Raw genomic sequence first — 21,157 nt, 5'->3', positions numbered from 1 at the left:
GCCATCAAGAAGACAGGCGCCGCGGGCAGAGACTGTCTCTACGAGAATCAGTACTTCGTCCAGGGCGCAGAAACCACTGAGCTCATCCTCTTGGACTGAATACACTGGAAGCTTGCAAATCCAATCCGCTTGGAAGAGAGACTGGGATAAGGAGGGGTAAACGGTTGAGCTGTCAATTTCGGGTGAGTCGCAACTGCCAGTTTCAGATTCAGGAGGAGCAACACCATATCGGAAAGGGCGCTACCACGGCTGCCTTCATGGCAGCCCCAGAAAATAAAGCTGCCACGAGGAGCCACGCAATTGACACCTCCCCACTGGCTGCTTCTCAGCAAGGGGCAGCTGCAGCATGGTGAAGAGGAAGTGATGCGGGTTTCACCATGCGCTGGTGGCAGGTGCAGGCTTGTCCCTGCCCTGTCTTGCTGGCTAGGCTTTAGGTTGGGCTGGCACCAGCCACGAGCAGCTTGCCAACCAGCCTTCCAGAACCCTTTTTATAGTCAGGATTTCACTGGCAGGAGCTTCCTGCCTCGGATCTCGTGTGGTAGCTGCCATCGGATCCAGCATCCGAATGGCAACCTTCTACATGCCATTGTGTTTCATCTCTATCCAGACCATGATGCTGACTTCTTTCTGATTCTATTATTTCAGCTACGAAAAGACTTGCCGATCGACTCGTATCTAATAATACCTTCACGATCTTCCCCCAAGCATACCCATTGCGACGAGGAGATATCCTTCGTTCATTCTCTAATCCATCCTCCTCCGACTCACCGCGATCATGGCTTCGACTGAAGAGCCCGTCCCGCCTGCTCCTGAAGAGCCCGTTCCGCTTGTTCCTGAAGAGGCCGTCTCGCCTGCTCCTGAAGCGGTGGAAGAGGCTCCTCCGGCGACACCTGTGGATTCGACCATCTTGTCTGGTGAAGAGTCCAAATCTGCAAGTCCGGAAGCTAGCAAGGAGAATGCGTCCCCTTCAAAGAAGTCCACAACGTCGACTACGTCCAAACGTCCCCCGTCCAGCTCTGCCCCCGCCAAGCGCCCTGTAAGTTCGACCCCGACGTCCACCGCCAAGCCTGCGACGTCCGCAACGCGCACGAGCACCAGCGGCAGTACCTTGAACAAACCCCCCACACGGCCCCCTACCGCCTCATCAGCGCGCAAGCCCGGATCGACAACTGCGGCGACACCTCCATCACACCGCTCCAGGGCGTCTATCAGCAGCTCCGCAGATGAGAAGGCCAAGTCCGGAGACGAAAAGAAGGGTATCTCGAGTGCAGCCAAACGCATGTCAATTGCTGGCACCCCATCCACGCGGGCTCCTACCAAGCCGGCTACCTCGACTGCAGATCGCAGATCAAGTGTGGTTGGGGTTCCAGCGGAGAAGAAGCCTGCAGCGGCGCCGCCTCGGCCAAGCACCGCCGCCAAACCCACCACCACATCCACTGCTCGTCCCCCCACTAGTGCAAGCGTACGGTCGACTACTACCCGTCCGCCATCAACGGGGGCTGCAAAGCCCGCAGGCACATCGCCGGATGCGAAGAAAAGACTTAGCACAGTCGCTTCTTCCAAGGCTGGCGACGATGCTGGAGAATCTGAAAAGGTCACGGAGCTGCAGGGGAAGCTCGCCGAGAGCGAGGCGACTATCGCGAGCCTTAAGGCAGAACTGGAGGCTGTGCAGGAGAAGATGGCCAACTTCACCCTGTCTGCAGGAGAAGAATCATCCAAAATAGAAACTGCGACGGAAGCTATTCGCGCCGAACATGCATCGAAGATCGAGCAATTGGTAGCCGATCACGCCCAGGAAATACAGGCGCTGCAGGCGAAACTGGAAGAGGCCGAAGCCAAACGGCAAGAGCTGGAGAAGGCTCTGCAGGATCTCGAGGAGGCAAAGAAGGCCGCCACTGACGAGAATGATACCAAGACCGCCGAATTGCTGGATGAGCTCAAGGCGTCGCATCAGACCGAGATTGAAAAGCTGCAGAAGGAGCTTGCCGATGAGAAAGCGGCCGCTGCTGAGACTGCGGAGCAGGTTAACCGTTTGACGGAGGAGCTGAACGCTCAAAAGGCCGCTTTGGAAGAGGCATCCAAGATCGCTCAGGAGAAAGAAACAACTGCTCTCGAGAAGCATGGGGACCAACTCAATCAATTGGAGAGGGAACTCAACGAGCGTGACCAGGTGATTGAAAGTCTCAAGGACGATCTCCAAAAACTGGCGGATGCCAAGGACCAGGAGATTGCCGCAGAAAAGAACGCTGCTTCTGAGACTACATCTGCTTTAGAAGCAAAGATAGCGGATTTGGAATCCAAACTCGCTGAGGCTGAGTCTGCCACCCAACAGGGTGTGGACAAAGCCAACAAGCAGTTGGTTGAAAAGGACAATGAGATCACCGAACTAAATCAAGTCCTCGAGGCGTTGAAGAGTGAAGTCCACGAGCTGAAAGCCAAATGGAATGAGGCCGAGGAGAAGGCTAAGGAGCTTGGCATTTCGCACGAACAAGAACTCGCTTCCCTGAAAGCAGAGCACGAAGCCGCAACAGCCGCACTAACCGCTAACCATGCCCAAGAATTGGCTGAAGCAAAGGAAGCCGCCGAGGCCGCGAGTAAGCAACTTCAAGAACTGCGCGATGCTCTGGAAAGCTCAGCTGCAACGTCCAAGAAGGAAATGGACGATGCTGTGAACGATGCTGTGAAGGAACTCAAGTCTGCTCACGCGATAGAGTTGCAAGCTCTCCAGGAGAAACTCGATGCGTCCGAGCAGGCATTGGCGGATGCAAAACGCTCTCTGGAGGAAAGTGCCAGCGCAGCGCAAGAGGCTGCTTCTCAGGAGATCGAGTCTCTAAAAGAAAAGATCGCGTCTCTGGAGGCCCAACTGACAGCGTCCGCCAACAATATCAAGTCTCTTGAAGGCGATCTTCAAGCCAAGCAAGAGCAAGTGGAATTACTCCAGCAAAGCTTATCAACACTCGAGAGCAGTAATCAGGCCAAGGCCGATGAATATGAGGCTGCCTTGAAGAAACTTCAAGACGAGGCCGCGGCCGTGGCCAGATCACTTGAAGAGAAATCCCAGGAGGCTAACCAGGCGGCCGAAGAGCACTCGCGAACTCTCGAGGCCTTGAGAGCCGAGCATACTGCGGAGCTGGAGAAGATCAAGAATGAGCTCACCGCAAGTCACGAGCAAGCTCTCCAGGCCCTTCAGGCCAAGCATGATGAGCTTCTTTTGTCCCAGGGAGATCTGGAGTCGACACATGCTGAAAAGATCGAGTCCCTGCAGGCTGAGCTCAAAGCTGCCCAGGAAGAGAGCGCCTCAAAGGCTGCGTCTCTTGCGGAATCTCACGAAAGGGCAATTGAAGCTCTGAACAAGCAATTCGAGGAAGCACAAGCCAAACTGAAGGCCGAGTTGGAGGAGGCCCACACGGCCAAGATTGCTGAACTTAATGACGACCACAGTAAAGTCATCGAGGAACTCTTGACTGCCCATGAAGCGAAGCTGTCGAATCTTCGCAACGACCTTGAGGCGTCGAATAAGGAGAAACTCGAGGCTCTCAAGGAATCCCACGACGCAGCGCTGGCGGACCTCAACGAGCAGCTCATCAAGGCGAAGGCAGCTGCGGAGGATACCTCAGTTGTCGATGAACTGAAGAGGCAGATTACTGAACTGGAAGAGAAGCTGGCAGCCACAGAGGAGCATGCAAAGACTTCTGCGCAAGAACTGGCTGATAAGCACAATGCAGACTTATCCCAGGTTCAGCAAGAGAAGGCAGAGTTGGAAGAGAAGTACAACTCAGCAACTGCTCAGTTGGAGGAAGCGCAGAAGTCTCTGGCCGACTATGAGAGCACGAAATCGGAACTTGAGAAGGTTTCGAGCCAGTTGTCCGCCGTTCAGGATGATTTCAACCAGCTCAAGTCTGCCCATGAAAAGGCGCTCAACGAATTAGAGTTGGTGAAGGCCCATAACCAGGCGATGGAGGAAAAGATCTTGAAGGGAGAGAGGGAGCTGAACGAGCAGATCGGCAAGAACATGTCGCTCTTGACCCAGCTGACCGAAGTTGACTCCTCCATCTCCGCCAGCCGAAAGCGAGTTCGCGAACTCGAAGCGGAACTTGCGGCTCTCAAAGAAGCGAAGCCCAAATCCTTGGAGGCGAGCCGATGGGCGACGACCGACGGAGAAGCCGCTGCGGAAGGTGAGGAGCTTGGTTCTTCCATTGAGGGAACGGTGGGCTAGCCCCGTTTTATAAAATACCTCGCATTCTTTTTGGAATATCTGATCATTTCACTGACTGGGATTAAAGATGGCAAGCATCCAAGAGCAAATTAAGCAGATCCGAGCAGCCAGCGATGACTGGTATGATGAACATCGAAGGTACAGTATAGTGACGATGTTGTTTCTCGCCATGAACCGTGTGCTGATTACGATCTATCTTCAGGATCGTTGGCGAGCTTGTCCAGTTCTCGCAAGGCGCAACTCCAGAGAACCGGAGCCATTCATCCACTCCACGTCCTGGAATATCTCCGACAGCTGGGTCCTTCAGCGTCGTGGATGCGTCTGGCAATTCTGAAGCGGAGGAAGCTGCCTGATAGTGATTTTGTCACTAGTCCCCGTTTTCTCTTTGCCATGACGAAGGAGGAGGTCGTTTTTGTACTGGCCTCAGCCCACACTATCTTTTCCTGTTTCTGGCAATGCTTGTGTATCAGCCAGGCTGTATATATATAACAGCACTGCTTGGGATACCCATGTCTATGTGGATACGCTGAGTGTGTGTAGTGAATTCTCTTGTTAGCCCTGTTGTGGGCGAATCTTTTTTTTTTCTTTTGTCATAATTATATTTCCTTTAATGTTATTATTGACCATGTTGTGTAATGCTTAGTTGTTGATTTTCATGTCTCGAACAGAGATGTCAGGAATGATCGATATTGATATTGTCTTTGCTATGAGTTGTTTTCTTGATCCCGATACGTTGCCTCTTCGCATTGTCATCATTAATGATTCACTGGATTTAGTTGAATCATCCACGTTATTTGTTCGACTCAAAGTTGACAGATGAGTATAACAATCAATAGTCTTAATGGCACATACATATTCCTATGGTCGAAACTGTCCAGTGTCATTCCCTCCGATTGACACTAAAATATTCAAGCATGAACCATCTCGTGGCGAGTAGCCTGAAGTGAGTCTTGCAAGAGCAAAATCTGTCGGGTCACTCCGTCACCGGGTTCTCCCGTCCATGGCAAATGTGTCTCACGCGACGCGTCACCGAGAAGTGCATCCACACGATGAGGTCCATTTACCTTGGTGCTCTTACTAGACCGGGCGACATCTTTCTTTGTCTGATACCTCATTTCCTGTTAGTTCTCAGGAACAAATCGATCTTTGCCGCTGCAAACAAAGTCATCTATGACAGAATCCGGTGGAACACGCCAGGTTTTAGGTTGCTATAAGGGCCTACCCAGACAGTTCCTTGCTGTCATGGAACTCCTGTGAGAAAGTCTGTTTATACGCCACTGAATATAAGATTAGGATTACTACTCTCCTTCCCACATCCATCCCTAATCGAACGGTGCTTGATACTTGGAACCACGATTACGATGTCGGATGTTAGGGATTACAAGAGGTTTTTTCCAGATCCTTGAAAGCTTATCGAACTTCTTTGGCCACTGACGTTATCTTTGATAGTCTTCTCCTCTCCTCCCACTTTGAATTCCTCGTGGGGCCTGAGCACACCTGTGTAACGGTCCACAAGAGCCTAGCACGTGGCCTTTCTGAACCCCTCGACGCTCTTATGAACAATGGGCAGATGCAGGAGTCGAAATCTGGTACAGCTGTGCTCGAGGATGTTGACGTCGATGTCTTTGTTGCCTTCTGCGAGTTTGCGTACAGAGGATCCTACACCGGTCCAACAAGCAGGGAAACAGACTCTGACAGTCGCAGTCCTGACACTAATGCAGTTGCGGGCTTAGAGGCTTTGTGCAAGACGCCTTCTCACGAGTCAATCCCCGATGATGAATACTCCCCACCCACTGAATATGATGACGACAACTGGGGTAAACTCAACATTCAAGTACAGCCAAGGAGAGATAAAGGCTGATTGTGTGGTTAGGTTTTTCAAGCCAACACAAAAGAGTTCGACAGCCGCCGACAAAGCCGAAGCTATGGGTACAACTTATGAAATCGTTCGATGCCCGCAGATATGTAAAACCGGACCTTAGCACACAACAAGACAGGCCGCCGGCCCTGACTTTCCACGCAAAAGTCTACGTCTTCGCCACGACCTACCTCATCAGACCACTGCGCGACCTTTCCTTGGTGTGGCTACATCACGAGCTTTGCAAGTTGCCTTTGGTAGACAAGAATCTGCAAGATGTCTTTGACCTGGTGGAGTTTACCTACAGTCGCACGCAAAGAGGAGAGGCCTGGGGTCCCGAGTTGCGGGAGCTGGTTGCACACTATGTCGCCAGCAGGGCACAAGTGCTGAACCGTTATGATCGAATGAAGCATCTGTTGGATACCTATGGCGAGGCTGGATCGGATCTGGTACGGTTGCTGGTAGAATAAGTGACAGCAAGCGTCAGAGACCAGTAGGTGGAAGCGCTGAACCTGTCTACAACAAGGCGGGGTGAAGGTCAGATCTACATGTAGGACTGTACCTATAATAATACCTGTCACCATCATTAATTAAATACATTACCGAGTGTTCCCAAATTTAGCTTCCGTGCCGTCCCGCCCGACCCATAACTCCATTGCAAAACAATCTGTATGGATCCAGAGTACAGAGTATGCATACATAACGTCTTCCATATAATAGAGCATACACAGTGCAGGTCATCACCTATCTCCATTTATCCAGTCCACTAGTCTAGTCTAGTCTGGTCTATGCCAGTTGAGAGATCATCCCATACTAATCCATAATCTATGATCCATGATCCTGTCGTCGATGAATTTTCGGAAAGTTGCGCACCTGACCTGACTGAACAGCAGGCACCTTCTGCTTTTGGCAAAGCTGCCATCTCCCCAGCTTAGGTTCCTACCTAAGGAGGTAGATAGATTGCCTGCAGGCATCGCCCATGGGTGGGTGGCTGATAGATTTATTTTGCCAGCTACTAGCTACGTGGGTGCACGAGACTAAGTGCTTGCAGTAGATTAGGTAGTCAAGTCTACCCAATGCGAGGCTGCCAGCAAGCCAGCAACCTAGCAAGCCACTTTGGCGCTTGCTTAATGCACCTCGACTGATTTAGTTCGATACGATCCGGCTGGGTCATCTCATTAGTAGGCAGGCAGGCAGATAGATAGATAGGGGGAATAATGCGTCCTGTCTTTTCTGTTTGTTTTTATTTAACAGGCAGTGTTTGTAGTATTCGTCAGCCGAGGAATAGCCAATCGTTAGCCCCAGTGCCGTACTATATACCTATATTTATCTAGGTATTTATCCAGTATCTTCCCGTCCCCGCGGGGATCTCCAGTATAATGGCATTCGTACGCAGATCATGTGTGGGATGATATGTACCGTTTTCTTAAGAAAGATCACTCATTTTCCTTTTTTTTTTTTCCCTTTTTTCTTTTTCCTTTTTTTTTTCTCCTTTCGTGTTCTACTATCTCTGAATGTCTTTCCTTCCGCTTGGTTCTTTCGTGAGAATAAATCGATTTATACCAGGTAGTGGTTATATCCATGACTTGGGTACTACTACCTACGGATGTTTCTGAGCAGAATCTTTTATATTGCATTTTTCGTGTCGTAGAATTCAGCATGTCCTCATCTGCAGTCCTCTTTCAGTGAATTAAGTATTTTGGTGAATTGCTGCGACGAACGCCCCGGAATTCTACCGCAGTTGATTGCATCATTCGTCCTAGAAGTCGCGGGGTTAATCCGCTGCAACTGTAACGTCTTGGTGTTCCATCACCCATGTTACACATCCTCATCTGGCCATTGAGATAAATTGTAGGAACAACGACAAAAGCCTGCTGGCAGTATACACAATATTTATAAGGATAGGAAAAGAGTGGTCTTGACGCCTGCTCCAGTCGCATCTTAGCAGATTACCAATAGGTGATGGTAGAAGTATATCCACAAACTCACATACTATTTGCCTGCTCCAGTCACTGTCGATTCGTGGGCTCCAAGCCACTGCAGCAGGTGTAACTCCACCAACGTTAGTGCCGGACGGCTCACCACGACTGATGTCTTGCATCCGCAGCTAAATCTTAGTAGGGCAGATGCAGATGCACCGGATTGGGAGGTCTCTGGAGGTCTGACACGGGAAACCTTGCTAGGCCGATGTCATGGCCAATGAATGATGGACACTGTGCCATCGCCATCACCATCCTCTGCGCCCAGAATTCCAAATATTCGCACGTTCCCCTCTTTGTTCTGTAGTAGTGCCCGTGGAAACTCTCATCGATCGTATCCTGGATAGGCAGGGTTGTGATCGAATATGAATCGGTAGAGGTACTTTCACCAGGTCGCGAGGACATATATCTCATCCTTAAGAGATTTGGAGACTCGACATGAAACCGCCCCGACTCGACTCGATCGATATATTCTTCTGTCACAGGCAGGAATCTTCCATTCAAAACACCTCCGCAACATCACGAAAGATGTCGATTCTGCAGAAAAAGTAAACACACCGAAGCGACAGTCATAAAAGCGACAAAGAAGATCGCTCATTTGTATATATTCGATATCGAGAAGAAAATGAAGGACATGTACGCACTTTTGTCTGGAGCAAAAAGACTGAGATAAAGGAGAGTGGAAGCCGTGATGACAGGCGAGACGTGACAAGACTTGCAAGGAAACAGCGAGGAATGAATGGAAGCAACCCGCCCGGGTTCGAAAGCAGTTTATGCGCTCTAGGCGCAGTCGTTTTTTTTTTTCTTTTCCCTTTGTTCATCTTTTCCCCCTTTCTTTCTTTTTTTTGTTGGTTCCTCTTTTTATTCATTCTTTTTCTTTCCTTTTCCCTTCCCTTTTCATTTGTTTAATATCATCAACAATGGCAAAACGGCCCTCATCCGATTGATATAAACCCGATCAACAGTATACTCCGTGAGAGCAGTCCCTCTGTCTGCCTCGTCTGACCGGTAGCTGCCCCAGGCTCCCCAGGCAAGCCCCTAACACGTGCATGCAGCTTGCAGGCACGCTCACTCGACCGGTGCACTTGATTGGCGGGATAGACGTCCTCTCAACCCAGTTGGATATGACATAGATCTTGGGATGCCGTCAGACTTCCAGCATATCTCATCACAGTTGAAGGGTGTCCGGCCGAAGGTTAGTGGCAGATATAGATATAATCAGTGTTCTTCGGTTTGCGTGTTCGTTCCTTCGCCCTGTGCTTTTGCTGCCGCGTGGGAGTCACAAGTCTGGGGGGTGCATGTGGATCTTCGTCTGTTTATCACATCTTCAGCTTCCACATTGAATTCCAACCAAAGGACAATAAAAATTGGTTTACCTGGATTGGTCTCATCCTTTCTGTTCCTCTGTCGTTCCAGTTATCCTCGTTAGCTGATGTCTCCCAGAAAAATGCTGACCCTCTATAGGAAGGAGACAACTCGACGCAAGCTCAACACAGATTTCCAATAGCAACCACGATAAGGACAAGACGTATATATTCAACAACAACCCACCATCAGCAATTTGAAGATTATTGGTATGCAAGATTCTGTATTCGAGTTTTTTGATGGCGGAGGCCGCCGCGCCGCCGAGCTCATTCTGTGTATGGAGTCGTGGGAAAGCAACAACAAGATTCGAGCAAATCGATCGCCTGCAACTTTCACTAACTCAGAGCTTTCACTAATGGTGTCTTACTGATTCGTTTGGTCAGTCAGTGTGAACCTCTGCGCCGAGGAAGCATATGGCAGCGGACGAGTGGCAGGTGAAACAGCTCTGTTGAAACAATCAAACCACCAGAAAAGTTCGATCAGGGGTAATACTCACGGTGCGATATTTTGTGATGTCCGTCTTCTTTTGGGGTCGGGCTCGTCAGAATGTTCCTTCTCACGTTGTGATGAAGAGAGGTCGTCCTGAACGTCCTTGCAAGCAACCCATCCAGCGAAACCACTCCCGTTTACCCATTTGGGAATAAATTACAAAGGCACTGTGGGCTGCCAGCGCTGCAAGCGAGTCTTGAACGAACCAGTTTGTTGGCCAGGGTCAGGCTTCCTCTTCCCTGCTCGATTCTAAGCCTCCACGGACGTGTCAACATGATCTGGGAACGCGAGCCTGCGAGGCTGTAACAGTTTCGATACTGCCGTACAGAGAGTGACAATTACTAGGACAATTCAACGCGTGGTCAGCTCAGAATATCCTCTACTCATATATCATGACAGCGTTTCTCAGAGAACGGAAATCTAAACAGCTAAATCCTCTACAGGTTCAGCGTTCTTCTGTCAATCTTCTCTACAGGAGAGTGCCATTGATGACGGAACCCCGCTCAGTCACGATCTCCGGAGCATGGAAAATACAGTACGGGAGTTCTCTGCCTAACTATTACCCCAAATGCATGGTGTCTTTTAGCGCCAACTAGGAAACGTTAAAGAAAGAGCGAGGAAGCTTTTTCCGTCGGCCAATTTCTGACGATTGGATATCGTTCATCATTCTTGTTTTTGACTTTGTTTCACATTGACAGGACTCCACAAAGCTAACATGACGTTCAACGGTTCAAACGGTTCACGAGGACAGACGCATCAGTTGGTCGATCATCATTCTTCGATGGGTCAGAATTTGGCGCTCAAAAGCATCACATTGGGCCACGGTAACTCGAAGCTCCCAATTTGGTTCTTGGTTTGTGAAAATCCACTCTCGCAGGGACCCGGGACTTGGAAGTGATGAGCGACTACTGCACTCCACTGGCTATCTCATTTCGTGGAATACGCCGGGCACTAAGCACCGCCCCAGAGGCCATTATCACCAGATCGAAGTCCAAGTTCGAAGTCTTACAAAAGTACTCCGTACTGGTCGTTCTCTAGATAAGCTAGAAACGGCCAGAAACCAGTCTATGAAGGTTGTTACTGTCTTCCGGAGACAGTCTTCACCGCTATTTGTACCGATACCAAAGGGCTGGAATAAGTTGTTTCAAGTAGGAAGCCGTTCCTTAGTCCAAGTGGGCCAAAGCTAGAAGCAGATCACGACTTCCAGTTGAACTTTAGTTAGGTTGATCCGTAGACACGCTCGAACCTGTACCCACTTACAAGGCTGGATAACCTCCAGAAACACTGCATCAAGACATATGTCATGAGTTTTGCAGAGACATCTTTATCTCTCATAGTGAAGTCTTTCAATATATGATAAATATCTGATTCTATGAATCTCTGCCCCGTCAAAGACCAGCGTTTTCGAGGCGCGTCTCGACACGCGTTACCAGAACCCCCACAACCTATATAACCCACCGCGACGAGACAAGTACCAGTACTATATAGATCTGGAGATCCCCTGAGTAAGATTATATGCATGCCATTAATGAAATGCAGCGACTGATCTTTAAGCATATCTTAGAATCCCAACCCTTCTCCGCCGTAGCCTGAGAACCGATGATGACAAAGCAAGATACTCTTGAGAAAGGTACCATCTTAAAGTTGCGACAAATTCCAATGACATGGGCCAAATGATTTCTTTCGCTTATGCGACCATTTAGGTGAAAAGTTCGCGTCGTGTCGGAAATTCAGGTACCATGCTGACCTGCATATGCCTCGCAGATCTGCTCAGATGCATGCAAGAAACCAAACACATATTTCCTACAGAACTCTCTTCCAGCCTCATCAACTCTCCATACCTCACACGCCAAGTCGGCAGTGCGGCTCATGCCTAAAAAGGGGGGCCAACGTGTTCCTGGATAGCCATCCGTTGCAGTCCACGTGCTGTCCATCTCGCCTGGGCATGAACAGCACGAACTGTATAAATGCCAAAAGGGCTCGCCTTGTCGAACGCACAGCGAATGAGCTCCAGCCGGATGGGTGAGAACCGATGCAACAGCACCAGTGGGTGTTGGTTTGGCCAGCAGCAGGCGATCTGGTGCGAAGGAGGACGTGGCATGGCGCAAATGGAAATGCCGTTCCCTACACCATCTCGCTCGGATATGCACATCATCCGCCTCGGCTCGTCCCGACAGGAACGGGCGTTCGCGCGTTTCGTTTCAAGATCTGAGCCTCGCTGGCCTGGCTGAGAAGGTATAAAATGGGTTATTTGGCCGTGCTTGGAGTTCGAGGCATCTATTCCTTCTTGCTAATCATATGGCATCGTGTTTGTCTGCCTGGGTAGTATCTACTTTCCACATGGTATCACCTCATATTGACTACAATAGCCTCGCGGATGGTTTCCTCAACCAGCGACGCATAGCACTGGTCCGCAAGTTCACCGAGCTCGGCCTGAGAAATGTGCTGCGTCTGCAGGCGGAGCTCGACGCTGAAGAAGGGCGTTTCAAACAGGCTCTGTCCGCTAGCGCCTTGCAGGCCCCTCAGATAGGAGCAGACTCGACCACTCCGTCGGTGCTGACTCCGGATCTGCAGCATTTGGCTGATAAGGCCGACAGAAAGCTCAGAGAGTTTTGTACGTCTACTGTTCTGGATCACCCTGATATCTACTCCAAAAAGATGAAGGACCTGCACCTGACTCGGATCTAACCATGGAACTTCAATTTTCAGACACGTTTGTGCAACAGTTCACACACATCGAAAACCTCGCAGAGCCAGACGACGTCGATCTGGAGAGCCTGGATGACTTCCTCAAAGTAACTGCTCGAATAGGCAATGTGGACGATACGCCGTGGAGGGAACAATCAGAACTAGTCGGGTTGTTCACCAGTAACTACCGCAAGCGAGACCGCCTGACGAAATGGATTACTGCGCGGCTTGGACGGTGGAAGAATAACCCGCATTTTAAGGAATTTGTCAAGGTGCGTGAAGATCGAATCCTTTCTTTTTCCAAATGAGTTTGTTTGTCTGATGTGGATGAAAGAAAAACCAACGGCTCTTTCCCATCTTACGCGTCGAGGAAACCTTTCCTAACGGGAAACTGAAGCTACTGCTGGACAGCGCAGCTCTCTCCGACCTCGTGGCCGTGTCCCTCGTCATCATAGCGTCGTCCATCAACGTGTCATCCATGTTCGTCCTCTGCGCGATTGATAACATCCAAGTCCGCATCGCCGTCATCTGGGCATTCAGTTTGATCTTCTCGACAGCTATGATGGTGTTCACTGCGTCGGATACGATCAATATGTTTACTGCAACGGCTGCGTATTTGGCGGTGCTGGTGGTTTTTGTTGGGAATACGACTACCTAGATGTAGTAGTCTGGGATTGTTGTCTGCAACGTGCGGCTGTCTGCTGTCAGCTGTCAGTTGATCGGTCGTTTCTCCCATCTGGATGGGAGTTGCTGGATATTTTTGTTTTGGTATCATCTCCAGTGCATGGGGTAGGTATTCAGGCCGGTTAGGTTAGGAAAGGAAAGGAAAGGCAGCATTGCAGGATCATGCGGGGACTTATCTTGGATATGTATACAAGTTTGGGATGCTCTTTACCCTTTTACTTTGTTCATTCTATTTCTTTTTCTCTCTTTTTCTTTTCTTTTCTTTCTTTTACTTTTCATCTCTCCTTTATTTCTTTCCCCCCCCTTTTTTTTTTTTCAGCATATCCTTCCCCCTTGTATTTTTGACCTTACCTTGATGTCACTGATATTATCCCATCTGTTCCATCAACCATTCTACCCCTGTATCACCCAATGTATTCATTGTCTGTTTTATTAATGCTTGCTCGTCATATTTTATTCATCGACTGTCTGTCTTACTATCTTACTATTTCCAACCCCTGACCATTACTTATTCGCTAGATAGATGTTTTTACTATTCAAATTTTAGCAAGACAATTGGATTTGCATGGCGAAAGTTGAGTTTATGGCTACTTTGTTCTTTTTCAACTATTTTATTGTTGAGGTGATAGACAAGGGCGATTGATTGCTCGTCTTAAGTACTTCGATTAATTCTAACTGGCGCGCTTCCTGACCTCAGAAGTAATAAAGAGATGAATCCCCCATTGTCGTGTCGAACAGAGCCTCACAACAAATATCCCTCTCATAACACTTATTGAAAAAAAAAAGACTGGTTGGTTGCCATTTTCTATTCTGGACGTTGCAAAACCGAAATACCCCGACCACCACTAACCTAACTCACTCCATCCATCAGAACAAAAAAAAATCGACTCATCTAGTCGATATCGATGATGCATGCTTCGCATGCAGATTCAAGCCGTAGCAGCCAAAATCCTCTCCACAGACGCAATCTCCCCCTCCATAGGCTGGACCTTATCCGTCCTCGTCGACACCCTGATATCAGTCTGAATCCGCGCGATCCCTTCGCCGTGGATGAGCGAATGCGCCCAGCCGATTAGCTGCATGACTTGATCCCATGATCCCTCTTAAACATAAAACATATATACATTAGCATCCCTTTGGGTGTTTAGGGGGGAGGGGGGAAGGGCTGGGCAGGGGGTTTGCATACCGATGGTGGTTCCCGTCGAGTGCATTGCGTATTTTAGTCCCGATTGTTGCATGAGCCGCTGGATGTCGGCTATTTGTTGGGAGTAGGAGCTGGTTTGGCCGCCGATCTGTGTACGGAGATCAATGGATCAAGGGATTGTTAGCAATCAGCAATCATTTCAATGTCAGCACAGTGTTTTTTTTTTTTAAAAAAAAAAGGGAGACAGAGAGAGAGATAGAAGAGAAGAGAAGAGAAGACAGGCCTGGCTAGATTATGTCGTTTGTTTGTAACAAGAGAGAAACAGCATTGTTCTATCCAATCCATTTGAGGAATATCAAAATCAGAATAGTAATTGGGACGTATATATATATATATATATATATATATATATTCAGGTCTTACCGGAATAAGTGAAAAATCAGCCGTGCATCGCGCCGGCGTCACGAGCGTCGAGACGCTTATGGGAGTAGCTGTAGCTGCAACGGCGGCGGCCATTGTCTTTTTTTTTTAATTATTAACCCGTTTTTGCTTGTTTTTCTAGGAAAATAGAGGAAAAAGAGATGATTGACGAGGAATAAGAATCACAGCAATCAATTGATTGATTGATTGATAATTGATAATTGACAATTGATATGTTCTGACTGATGGTCAGAATTCATCAATGGCTGAGAAATATCCACTGCTTTTGTTTTTTCTTCTGTCTTTCTTCTTTTTAGGATGGTGACCCCCTCATCTGCCACAGTCATCGTGACGTTCCCATTTGGGCATGGATTACGTCGGTGATTAGGGGAGGGGTGTATAAAGTATGAAGTATGAACCTATGGTGCGGTGACGAGAATGTGGATGGCTGTCTTATACTTTGGGACCCATTTTTTCGAGGGAGGGGGTAAGCTTCATGTTTGAGGGCCTCAGGCGGGGATTCATTTAAGTATGCAATTGCAGGAGGAGGAGGAGTAATTGTTTGGTGTCTCGTATGAGTGTGTGTGTGACGGGAGGTGGAAGTCTTCAGGCTTGTGTTTTAACTAGTCCATGATCTCTGATTTATATCCCACTCTTGTACCTGTTCTACGTATCTGTTACAATATATCAGGCACAGGCCAGTCTAAAACGGTTAAACTACTTCGGATAGTAATACGTCTCATATACCGTCCGTCCTCGCATATAAGCCGGCTCACTCCCTCGAGAATAGATATCCTGAAACAGAGTATCTGCCGTCGGGGGCGGATCAGGCATCTGCTCCGCCTCCAAGACAGCCTGGTTGACATCATTCCTGATTTCCTTATCCAGCGCCTTGATCTCGTCTTCTGTGTTGACTCCCCAAGCAACTAGTTTCGTCTTCAACACCGTGAGGGGATCCTGCTTCCGCTTCTCTTGCAGTTCTTCCCGAGTCCGGTAGATCACGCCCGGGTCGGACATGGAGTGCCCTGCATAGCGATACGTCACGTACTCGTAGACAAGCGGCCCGTTGCCCTCACGGATATAGTCCCGTCCGTATCGCACTGCGATCAGCACGGCGAGCACGTCCATGCCGTTGACGCGCAGTCCAGGGATGTAATGCCCGCGTTTGTAGTAGTCTGTCATTGCGGAGGCGCGTTCAGCTGAAGTTCCCATGCCGTATTGGTTATCTGTGAATTGTCAACTTCTGCTGCCACGCAATGATCAAGGCTTGTTACTCTCGCATCCAAACATCACCGGTAGATTCCACAACTTAGCCATGTTGAACGCCTCATGCACTTGTCCCTGGTTGGCCGCTCCATCACCATAGAGATTAATCGTGACATTCCCGGTATCATTATACTGCTGCGCAAAAGCAATCCCCGCTCCAACGGGGACAGAAGCACCAACGATGCCATTCCCGCCGTAGAATCCTTTCGCGAACATGTGCATCGACCCGCCTTTCCCATAGGAGATCCCCTCCTGGCGACCGAGAAGCTCGCCGATGATCGACTTGAGACTTCCCCCGCGCATGAATGTGAAGCCGTGCGAGCGATAGGCGGTTATCAATTTGTCGTCGCGCGTGATGGCGTGCTCGATGCCGACGGCGACGGCTTCTTGGCCGGTCGAGAGATGGCAGAATCCGCGGACTTTCTGCTCTTTGTAAAGTCGGTCGGCGGCTAGTTCCATGCGTCTGTAGATTTTAAATAAAAAAAACCAATTTAAGGTGGGGTTAGAAGATGGTTCTACCTAATCGTCATCATATCCCTGTATAGCTGTCGAAGTTCCCGTTTCGTCGTCTCCAGGGTATATGGAGGGGGATCGAGATTGTACGTCTCGAAACTGTCATCGGGGATGGGGACTTCAAACGGCTTGTCGTCTTCCTGAAATTCTGTCAATGCATTGAGAATTTTGGTAATGGTAGAGCAAGCAGAGCTGGCATACGGCAGGAAGAGGGCCCACGCCGGTAACTTGGGCCAGATATCGACGATTCAATTGCGCTAGGACAGACTGTGCCAGAGGCAGAGTCTGCTTAGACCTGAGAGATCTCGAAAACATGTTTCTAATATATGCCCGCTTTCTGCAATCGGTCTATGCAGGGATCGGTGGCCGATGGTAGAAGATGTGGGAGAAGAAACCAACCAGCACCGGAACGGACGGATGTTGACCGTAATTATGCTTTCATTTGACGTGGAATGGAAATGCTTTACCAGGGTTCATGTACGTAGGGTGAGATCTGTTGGATAACGGAGATGTATGGTACGTTCCAAGTATTCAAAACTCACGGCTTGGGATAGCATGTCGTCTATATAGAACTCATCTCGATCATCCGTCTTGCCTATATTCTTTTATCTTCATATCGGCTCCGTAATGATAAATTAGCCATACAAACCATAGCTATTCGCGTGCATTCATGCTTCTGATGCTATGACGCAATGCTTCATTCACCGCGAGGACTCTTGGCTGATCCTGAGATCGTCGAGGGACCCATTGCGAAAGCCTCTGGAAGAGATAACATGATATCGACGAGCTACTATCCATTTATGGACCTTTTTCGGCATCCTAGCTTTTAATAGCGGTAGTGGTGTACAGTAATCTACCTAGGTAGATGCAAGAGGAAGAACGACTCTCCATGTGTTTGCAGTGCTGCACTCTCATTGGCTGCTGTCCCGGACCGGAATAGCAGTTCTTCCGGATTATCAGATCCATTGAGTTCGGACTCCGACTCTGCCTGTCTCACATGCATCTGTCCGACCTTTGGATATATCGATGTGCATTAGATGCAAGGCGCCCAGAATATGTTCTCTGCTTCTGGCAGTTCTTATCTATGCTACTTTTTGATTTCGTGGCAGCTGCTGCCATCTGCAAAGTCCAGCGCCATTCCGGCGCGTTCTAGCCCATGCAGATAGGACGCGTCACAGACCACACGTTCTGCTCTAATGAATTTTCATACCCCGGAGCCGCATTGACAAATTGTATAGATAAATTATCAGCTGAATATTGGCATAATTTGACTTAAGCAAGCACACTATGCCTCGCGGTGGTTCGTCATCTGCGCGAGGCAGGGCTCGTCGCAAACCCCCGGCCAGACGCCAAATGGATGATGCCGATGATGAGATTCCTGAAGTCTACCGTGAACTGCTGGCAGAAGCGGATGCGCGAGCTGCGAACCAGCCGGACATAGATAATCGGCCCATCAAAAGGCGACGAGTCGGCGAGAGGACAACTTTGCCAGCAGCTCAGCCAACAGCCGTGGAAGAAGAAGAACCTGCATCTAGAGAAGACGAAAATGCAAATAGACAAGTGCAAACTGTCTATGATTTAGATGCTTCCGACGACTCCGATATGGAGTGGGAAGAAGTGGAGATTCACCAACCTTCTTTGAACGCTCCTGCAGCTGGAGACAGCGACGAGCCACTGCAGATTACACTGGACAAGGCCATCGACAAACCTCGAAAGACGGTCGTGGCCAGACGAAAGCCCGCTTCGGCGGCTGAGAAGAAGCTTAGATTAGATATCCACAAGGTTCATGTTCTCTGTTTACTTAGCCATGTTCACCGCCGCAATCTGTGGTGCAATGACGAGGAAGTTCAAGTAGGTGAAACGCATCCACATCTGTATAACTTATGGAAATAGTCTAATAGCCCGTTAGAAATTCTTAAAGCCAATGCTGTCCAAGCAGACGATAGCGTTCCTTAATCCCAAGGAAAGCATGTCACAATTCACGCGGTCTACAACTTTTATTGATGGACTGAAGCAAGCTAGTGAAGCGTTCAGCAGGAGGTTCAGGGTAACGGCGCCGGGATTGAGGCGAGCGCATTGGGCGGAAGATCCCAAGGAAGTCAAGGATCAAGCGGTACTCTCCCTGACCTCGCCATGTCGATTCTGTTCCTCACTAATCGCCAGCAGGAAGCAATTCTGCGCGAGGCAGAAACAATTACTTCCAAAGAGGACTTTCGGAAGCAGGCAAAAACTCTGCAAGGTTCTCGTGATTTCGGCGCCCAGTTATTTTGTGCGTTGCTGCGCTCGGCTGCAGTGGAAACACGACTTGTTTGCTCCCTACAACCACTTCCATTCTCTGGCGTGGCAAAGGGCATGTCTCCTGTCAAGCCTAAACGAGAGTACATTGTCATCTCGTCGGATGAGCATGCAAGTTCTAGCGATGATAGAACCAGTGCTCAACCTGAGACGCCGTCCCAGCCGAGGAGGCTTGGTCAACCGCAATTCAGTGCATCCGTTTCTCGCCAATCTCCATCGTCCCGACATAGTGGTTTGTCCTATCTGTTCCGAAATTGCATTATATCAGCTGACATGGAATCAGGCCTCTCGCAGAGATTGCAAGCATCGCCACATCCAGTATTCTGGGTGGAAGCCTTCAACGAAGCAGTGCAAAAATGGATTCCAGTAGATCCGCTTGTGACCAAATCCGTGGCCAAGGCTTCAAAATTTGAGCCCCCCGCCAGCGACAGATACAATAGCATGTCCTACGTGGTGGCTTTCGAAGAAGATGCCTCAGCTAGGGACGTCACTCAGCGATACGTAAAAGCATACAATGCGAAAACACGGAAAACTCGGGTGGAAAGCACCAAAGATGGTGAAAGCTGGTGGAAGAGAACTATGAAGTTCTTCGAGAAACCTTTCCTGGAGGACCGGGATCAACTAGAGATCAGCGAATTGACCGCCAAAGCCGCGGCGGAACCGATGCCGCGGAATATACAAGACTTCAAGGATCATCCGATATATGCGCTAGAAAGACATTTACGCCGGAATGAAGTCATCCATCCTAAACGGGTGATCGGACAGGTCAGTGTGAGCAAGTCGGGGTCCAAAAAGCAGATGCTCGAGCCCGTTTATCGCCGAGCAGATGTGCATGTTGTCAGAAGTGCTGATGGGTGGTACCGTCTGGGCCGAGATATCAAAATGGGAGAGCAGCCGCTCAAGCGCGTTCCGGCGGCGGCTGCCCGAGGCGATGGGGACGAGGACCTGGCGGCAGAGACGCCAATGTACGCGTTTCACCAAACAGAGCTCTATCAGCCTCCGCCTGTTGTGAAAGGTAAAGTTCCCAAAAATGCGTATGGGAATCTGGACGTCTACGTTCCCAGCATGATCCCACCTGGAGCATTCCACCTGAAGCATCCGGACGCTGCTCGTGCAGCCAGGATTCTCGGCATTGACTATGCAGATGCCGTAACGGGCTTTGAATTCAAGGGCCGGCATGGGACGGCAGTCTTCAACGGCATTGTCGCCGCTACTCAGTATCGGGAGGCACTGGAGGAAGTCATCAAATGTATGGAAGATGAACGGATTCAGGAAGAGCTCGAGAGAAGATCTGCAGAGGCGCTGCGGCTCTGGAAACACTTTTTGCTGAAGCTGAGGATCGCTGAGAAAGTGAAGAGTTATGTAATTGAGGGAGAGGATGCAGAGGATCAACAAGATGCCAATGATGATGGAATGGATGTGGAAGAGGAGGGTGGAGGGTTTCTTCCGGACTCTGATCAAGAGATAGCGGAACCCACCAGCTTGACTCACGGGCAGTCGACAGGACCAGATGAATCTTTGACTAGGAATAACGATCAGGCTCAGTTTAATCAATCCATGCCGGACGCGGACGATTCTCTCAGCGGGGGAGGTTTTATCCCTGAGCCTGCCGTGGGTGGTGCTGATTCTGCGTCCTCGAATCCTGTCCTGGCAGCGGGACCAGCAAGCCCAAAGCCTAAGAAGAGACCTCAGACTCAACCTCGCTACACCCTGGTTGTTGTCCCGAACGGTCAGCAGAAGGGCAAGACGGCGTCAGCACCTGTCCCGTCTGTCGAAACTTCAGCGAGCGTGAACCAACAAACTGAAGCAATGAGGGATCTGGACACCAATGAACGGAACCCAGACGATATATCTGCATCTGGTATAGTAGCAGGCTCCTCGGTAGCAGCGCCCATCATGATCGAGTCAGACGCAGGGGGAACCTCCAAGTCTACAAGCGTGGAAGTCCTCTCCCGGCCGCCATCGGGGGCAGCTTCAAGAGCGCAGTCACCACAACACATCTCCAGTGACGATGACAGCAACCTTGAAGAGAGGTCTTTGCTCTCGCATGACCCGGAGGACGAAGATGCGGAGCCAGAATGGCTATTGTCTGATTAGGTTGGCTGACAGCGTACATACATATGAGTATATGGGTTTATAGTTATGATTATATGATCATGATGTACAGTAGTTCAGTGCAGCGCAGCGCATCTTTGTATTACTTCCGGGTACTATGAACGCAGTAAATGAAGATAGCCAGC

General features: G+C 49.6%; 7 protein-coding genes across 7 annotated transcripts; 5 read left to right on the top strand and 2 right to left on the bottom strand.

The window, feature by feature from the left end:
- Window positions 1-775: 775 nt before the first annotated feature.
- VTN77DRAFT_6625 (uncharacterized protein) lies at window positions 776-4,569 on the top strand (the record flags this gene model as incomplete). Its single annotated transcript, XM_069422924.1, has 3 exons — window positions 776-4,207; window positions 4,284-4,354; window positions 4,419-4,569. The coding sequence occupies 3 exons, from the start codon at window positions 776-778 to the stop codon at window positions 4,567-4,569; spliced, it is 3,654 nt and encodes a 1,217-aa protein (XP_069276073.1).
- A 4,625-nt stretch (window positions 4,570-9,194) lies between these two features.
- VTN77DRAFT_6624 (uncharacterized protein) lies at window positions 9,195-9,856 on the top strand (the record flags this gene model as incomplete). Its single annotated transcript, XM_069422923.1, has 3 exons — window positions 9,195-9,248; window positions 9,518-9,627; window positions 9,802-9,856. 3 exons carry the CDS (start codon window positions 9,195-9,197, stop codon window positions 9,854-9,856), a joined length of 219 nt encoding a protein of 72 aa, XP_069276072.1.
- Window positions 9,857-10,622: 766 nt separating this feature from the next.
- On the top strand, window positions 10,623-10,945 carry VTN77DRAFT_6623 (uncharacterized protein; the record flags this gene model as incomplete). The annotated part of the gene is made up of 2 exons (XM_069422922.1): window positions 10,623-10,731; window positions 10,785-10,945. 2 exons carry the CDS (start codon window positions 10,623-10,625, stop codon window positions 10,943-10,945), a joined length of 270 nt encoding a protein of 89 aa, XP_069276071.1.
- Window positions 10,946-12,597: 1,652 nt separating this feature from the next.
- On the top strand, window positions 12,598-13,253 carry VTN77DRAFT_6622 (uncharacterized protein; the record flags this gene model as incomplete). Its single annotated transcript, XM_069422921.1, has 2 exons — window positions 12,598-12,867; window positions 12,930-13,253. The coding sequence occupies 2 exons, from the start codon at window positions 12,598-12,600 to the stop codon at window positions 13,251-13,253; spliced, it is 594 nt and encodes a 197-aa protein (XP_069276070.1).
- A 955-nt stretch (window positions 13,254-14,208) lies between these two features.
- Window positions 14,209-14,939, bottom strand: VTN77DRAFT_6621 (uncharacterized protein; the record flags this gene model as incomplete). The annotated part of the gene is made up of 3 exons (XM_069422920.1): window positions 14,209-14,381; window positions 14,466-14,571; window positions 14,847-14,939. The coding sequence occupies 3 exons, from the start codon at window positions 14,937-14,939 to the stop codon at window positions 14,209-14,211; spliced, it is 372 nt and encodes a 123-aa protein (XP_069276069.1).
- Window positions 14,940-15,560: 621 nt separating this feature from the next.
- VTN77DRAFT_6620 (uncharacterized protein) lies at window positions 15,561-16,937 on the bottom strand (the record flags this gene model as incomplete). The annotated part of the gene is made up of 4 exons (XM_069422919.1): window positions 15,561-16,069; window positions 16,118-16,572; window positions 16,629-16,762; window positions 16,824-16,937. 4 exons carry the CDS (start codon window positions 16,935-16,937, stop codon window positions 15,561-15,563), a joined length of 1,212 nt encoding a protein of 403 aa, XP_069276068.1.
- Window positions 16,938-17,909: 972 nt separating this feature from the next.
- Window positions 17,910-21,014, top strand: VTN77DRAFT_6619 (uncharacterized protein; the record flags this gene model as incomplete). Its single annotated transcript, XM_069422917.1, has 4 exons — window positions 17,910-18,473; window positions 18,532-18,735; window positions 18,789-19,149; window positions 19,201-21,014. 4 exons carry the CDS (start codon window positions 17,910-17,912, stop codon window positions 21,012-21,014), a joined length of 2,943 nt encoding a protein of 980 aa, XP_069276067.1.
- Between the last annotated feature and the right edge of the window lie 143 nt (window positions 21,015-21,157).

The sequence above is a fragment of the Rasamsonia byssochlamydoides genome (assembly GCF_041956645.1).
Source record: "Rasamsonia byssochlamydoides strain NRRL 3658 unplaced genomic scaffold VTN77scaffold_50, whole genome shotgun sequence".
Classification (NCBI taxonomy): Eukaryota; Fungi; Ascomycota; class Eurotiomycetes; order Eurotiales; family Trichocomaceae; genus Rasamsonia; species Rasamsonia byssochlamydoides.
The sequence above is the reverse complement of the archived record's forward strand: the minus strand, read 5'-3'. Positions and strand labels throughout refer to the sequence as shown.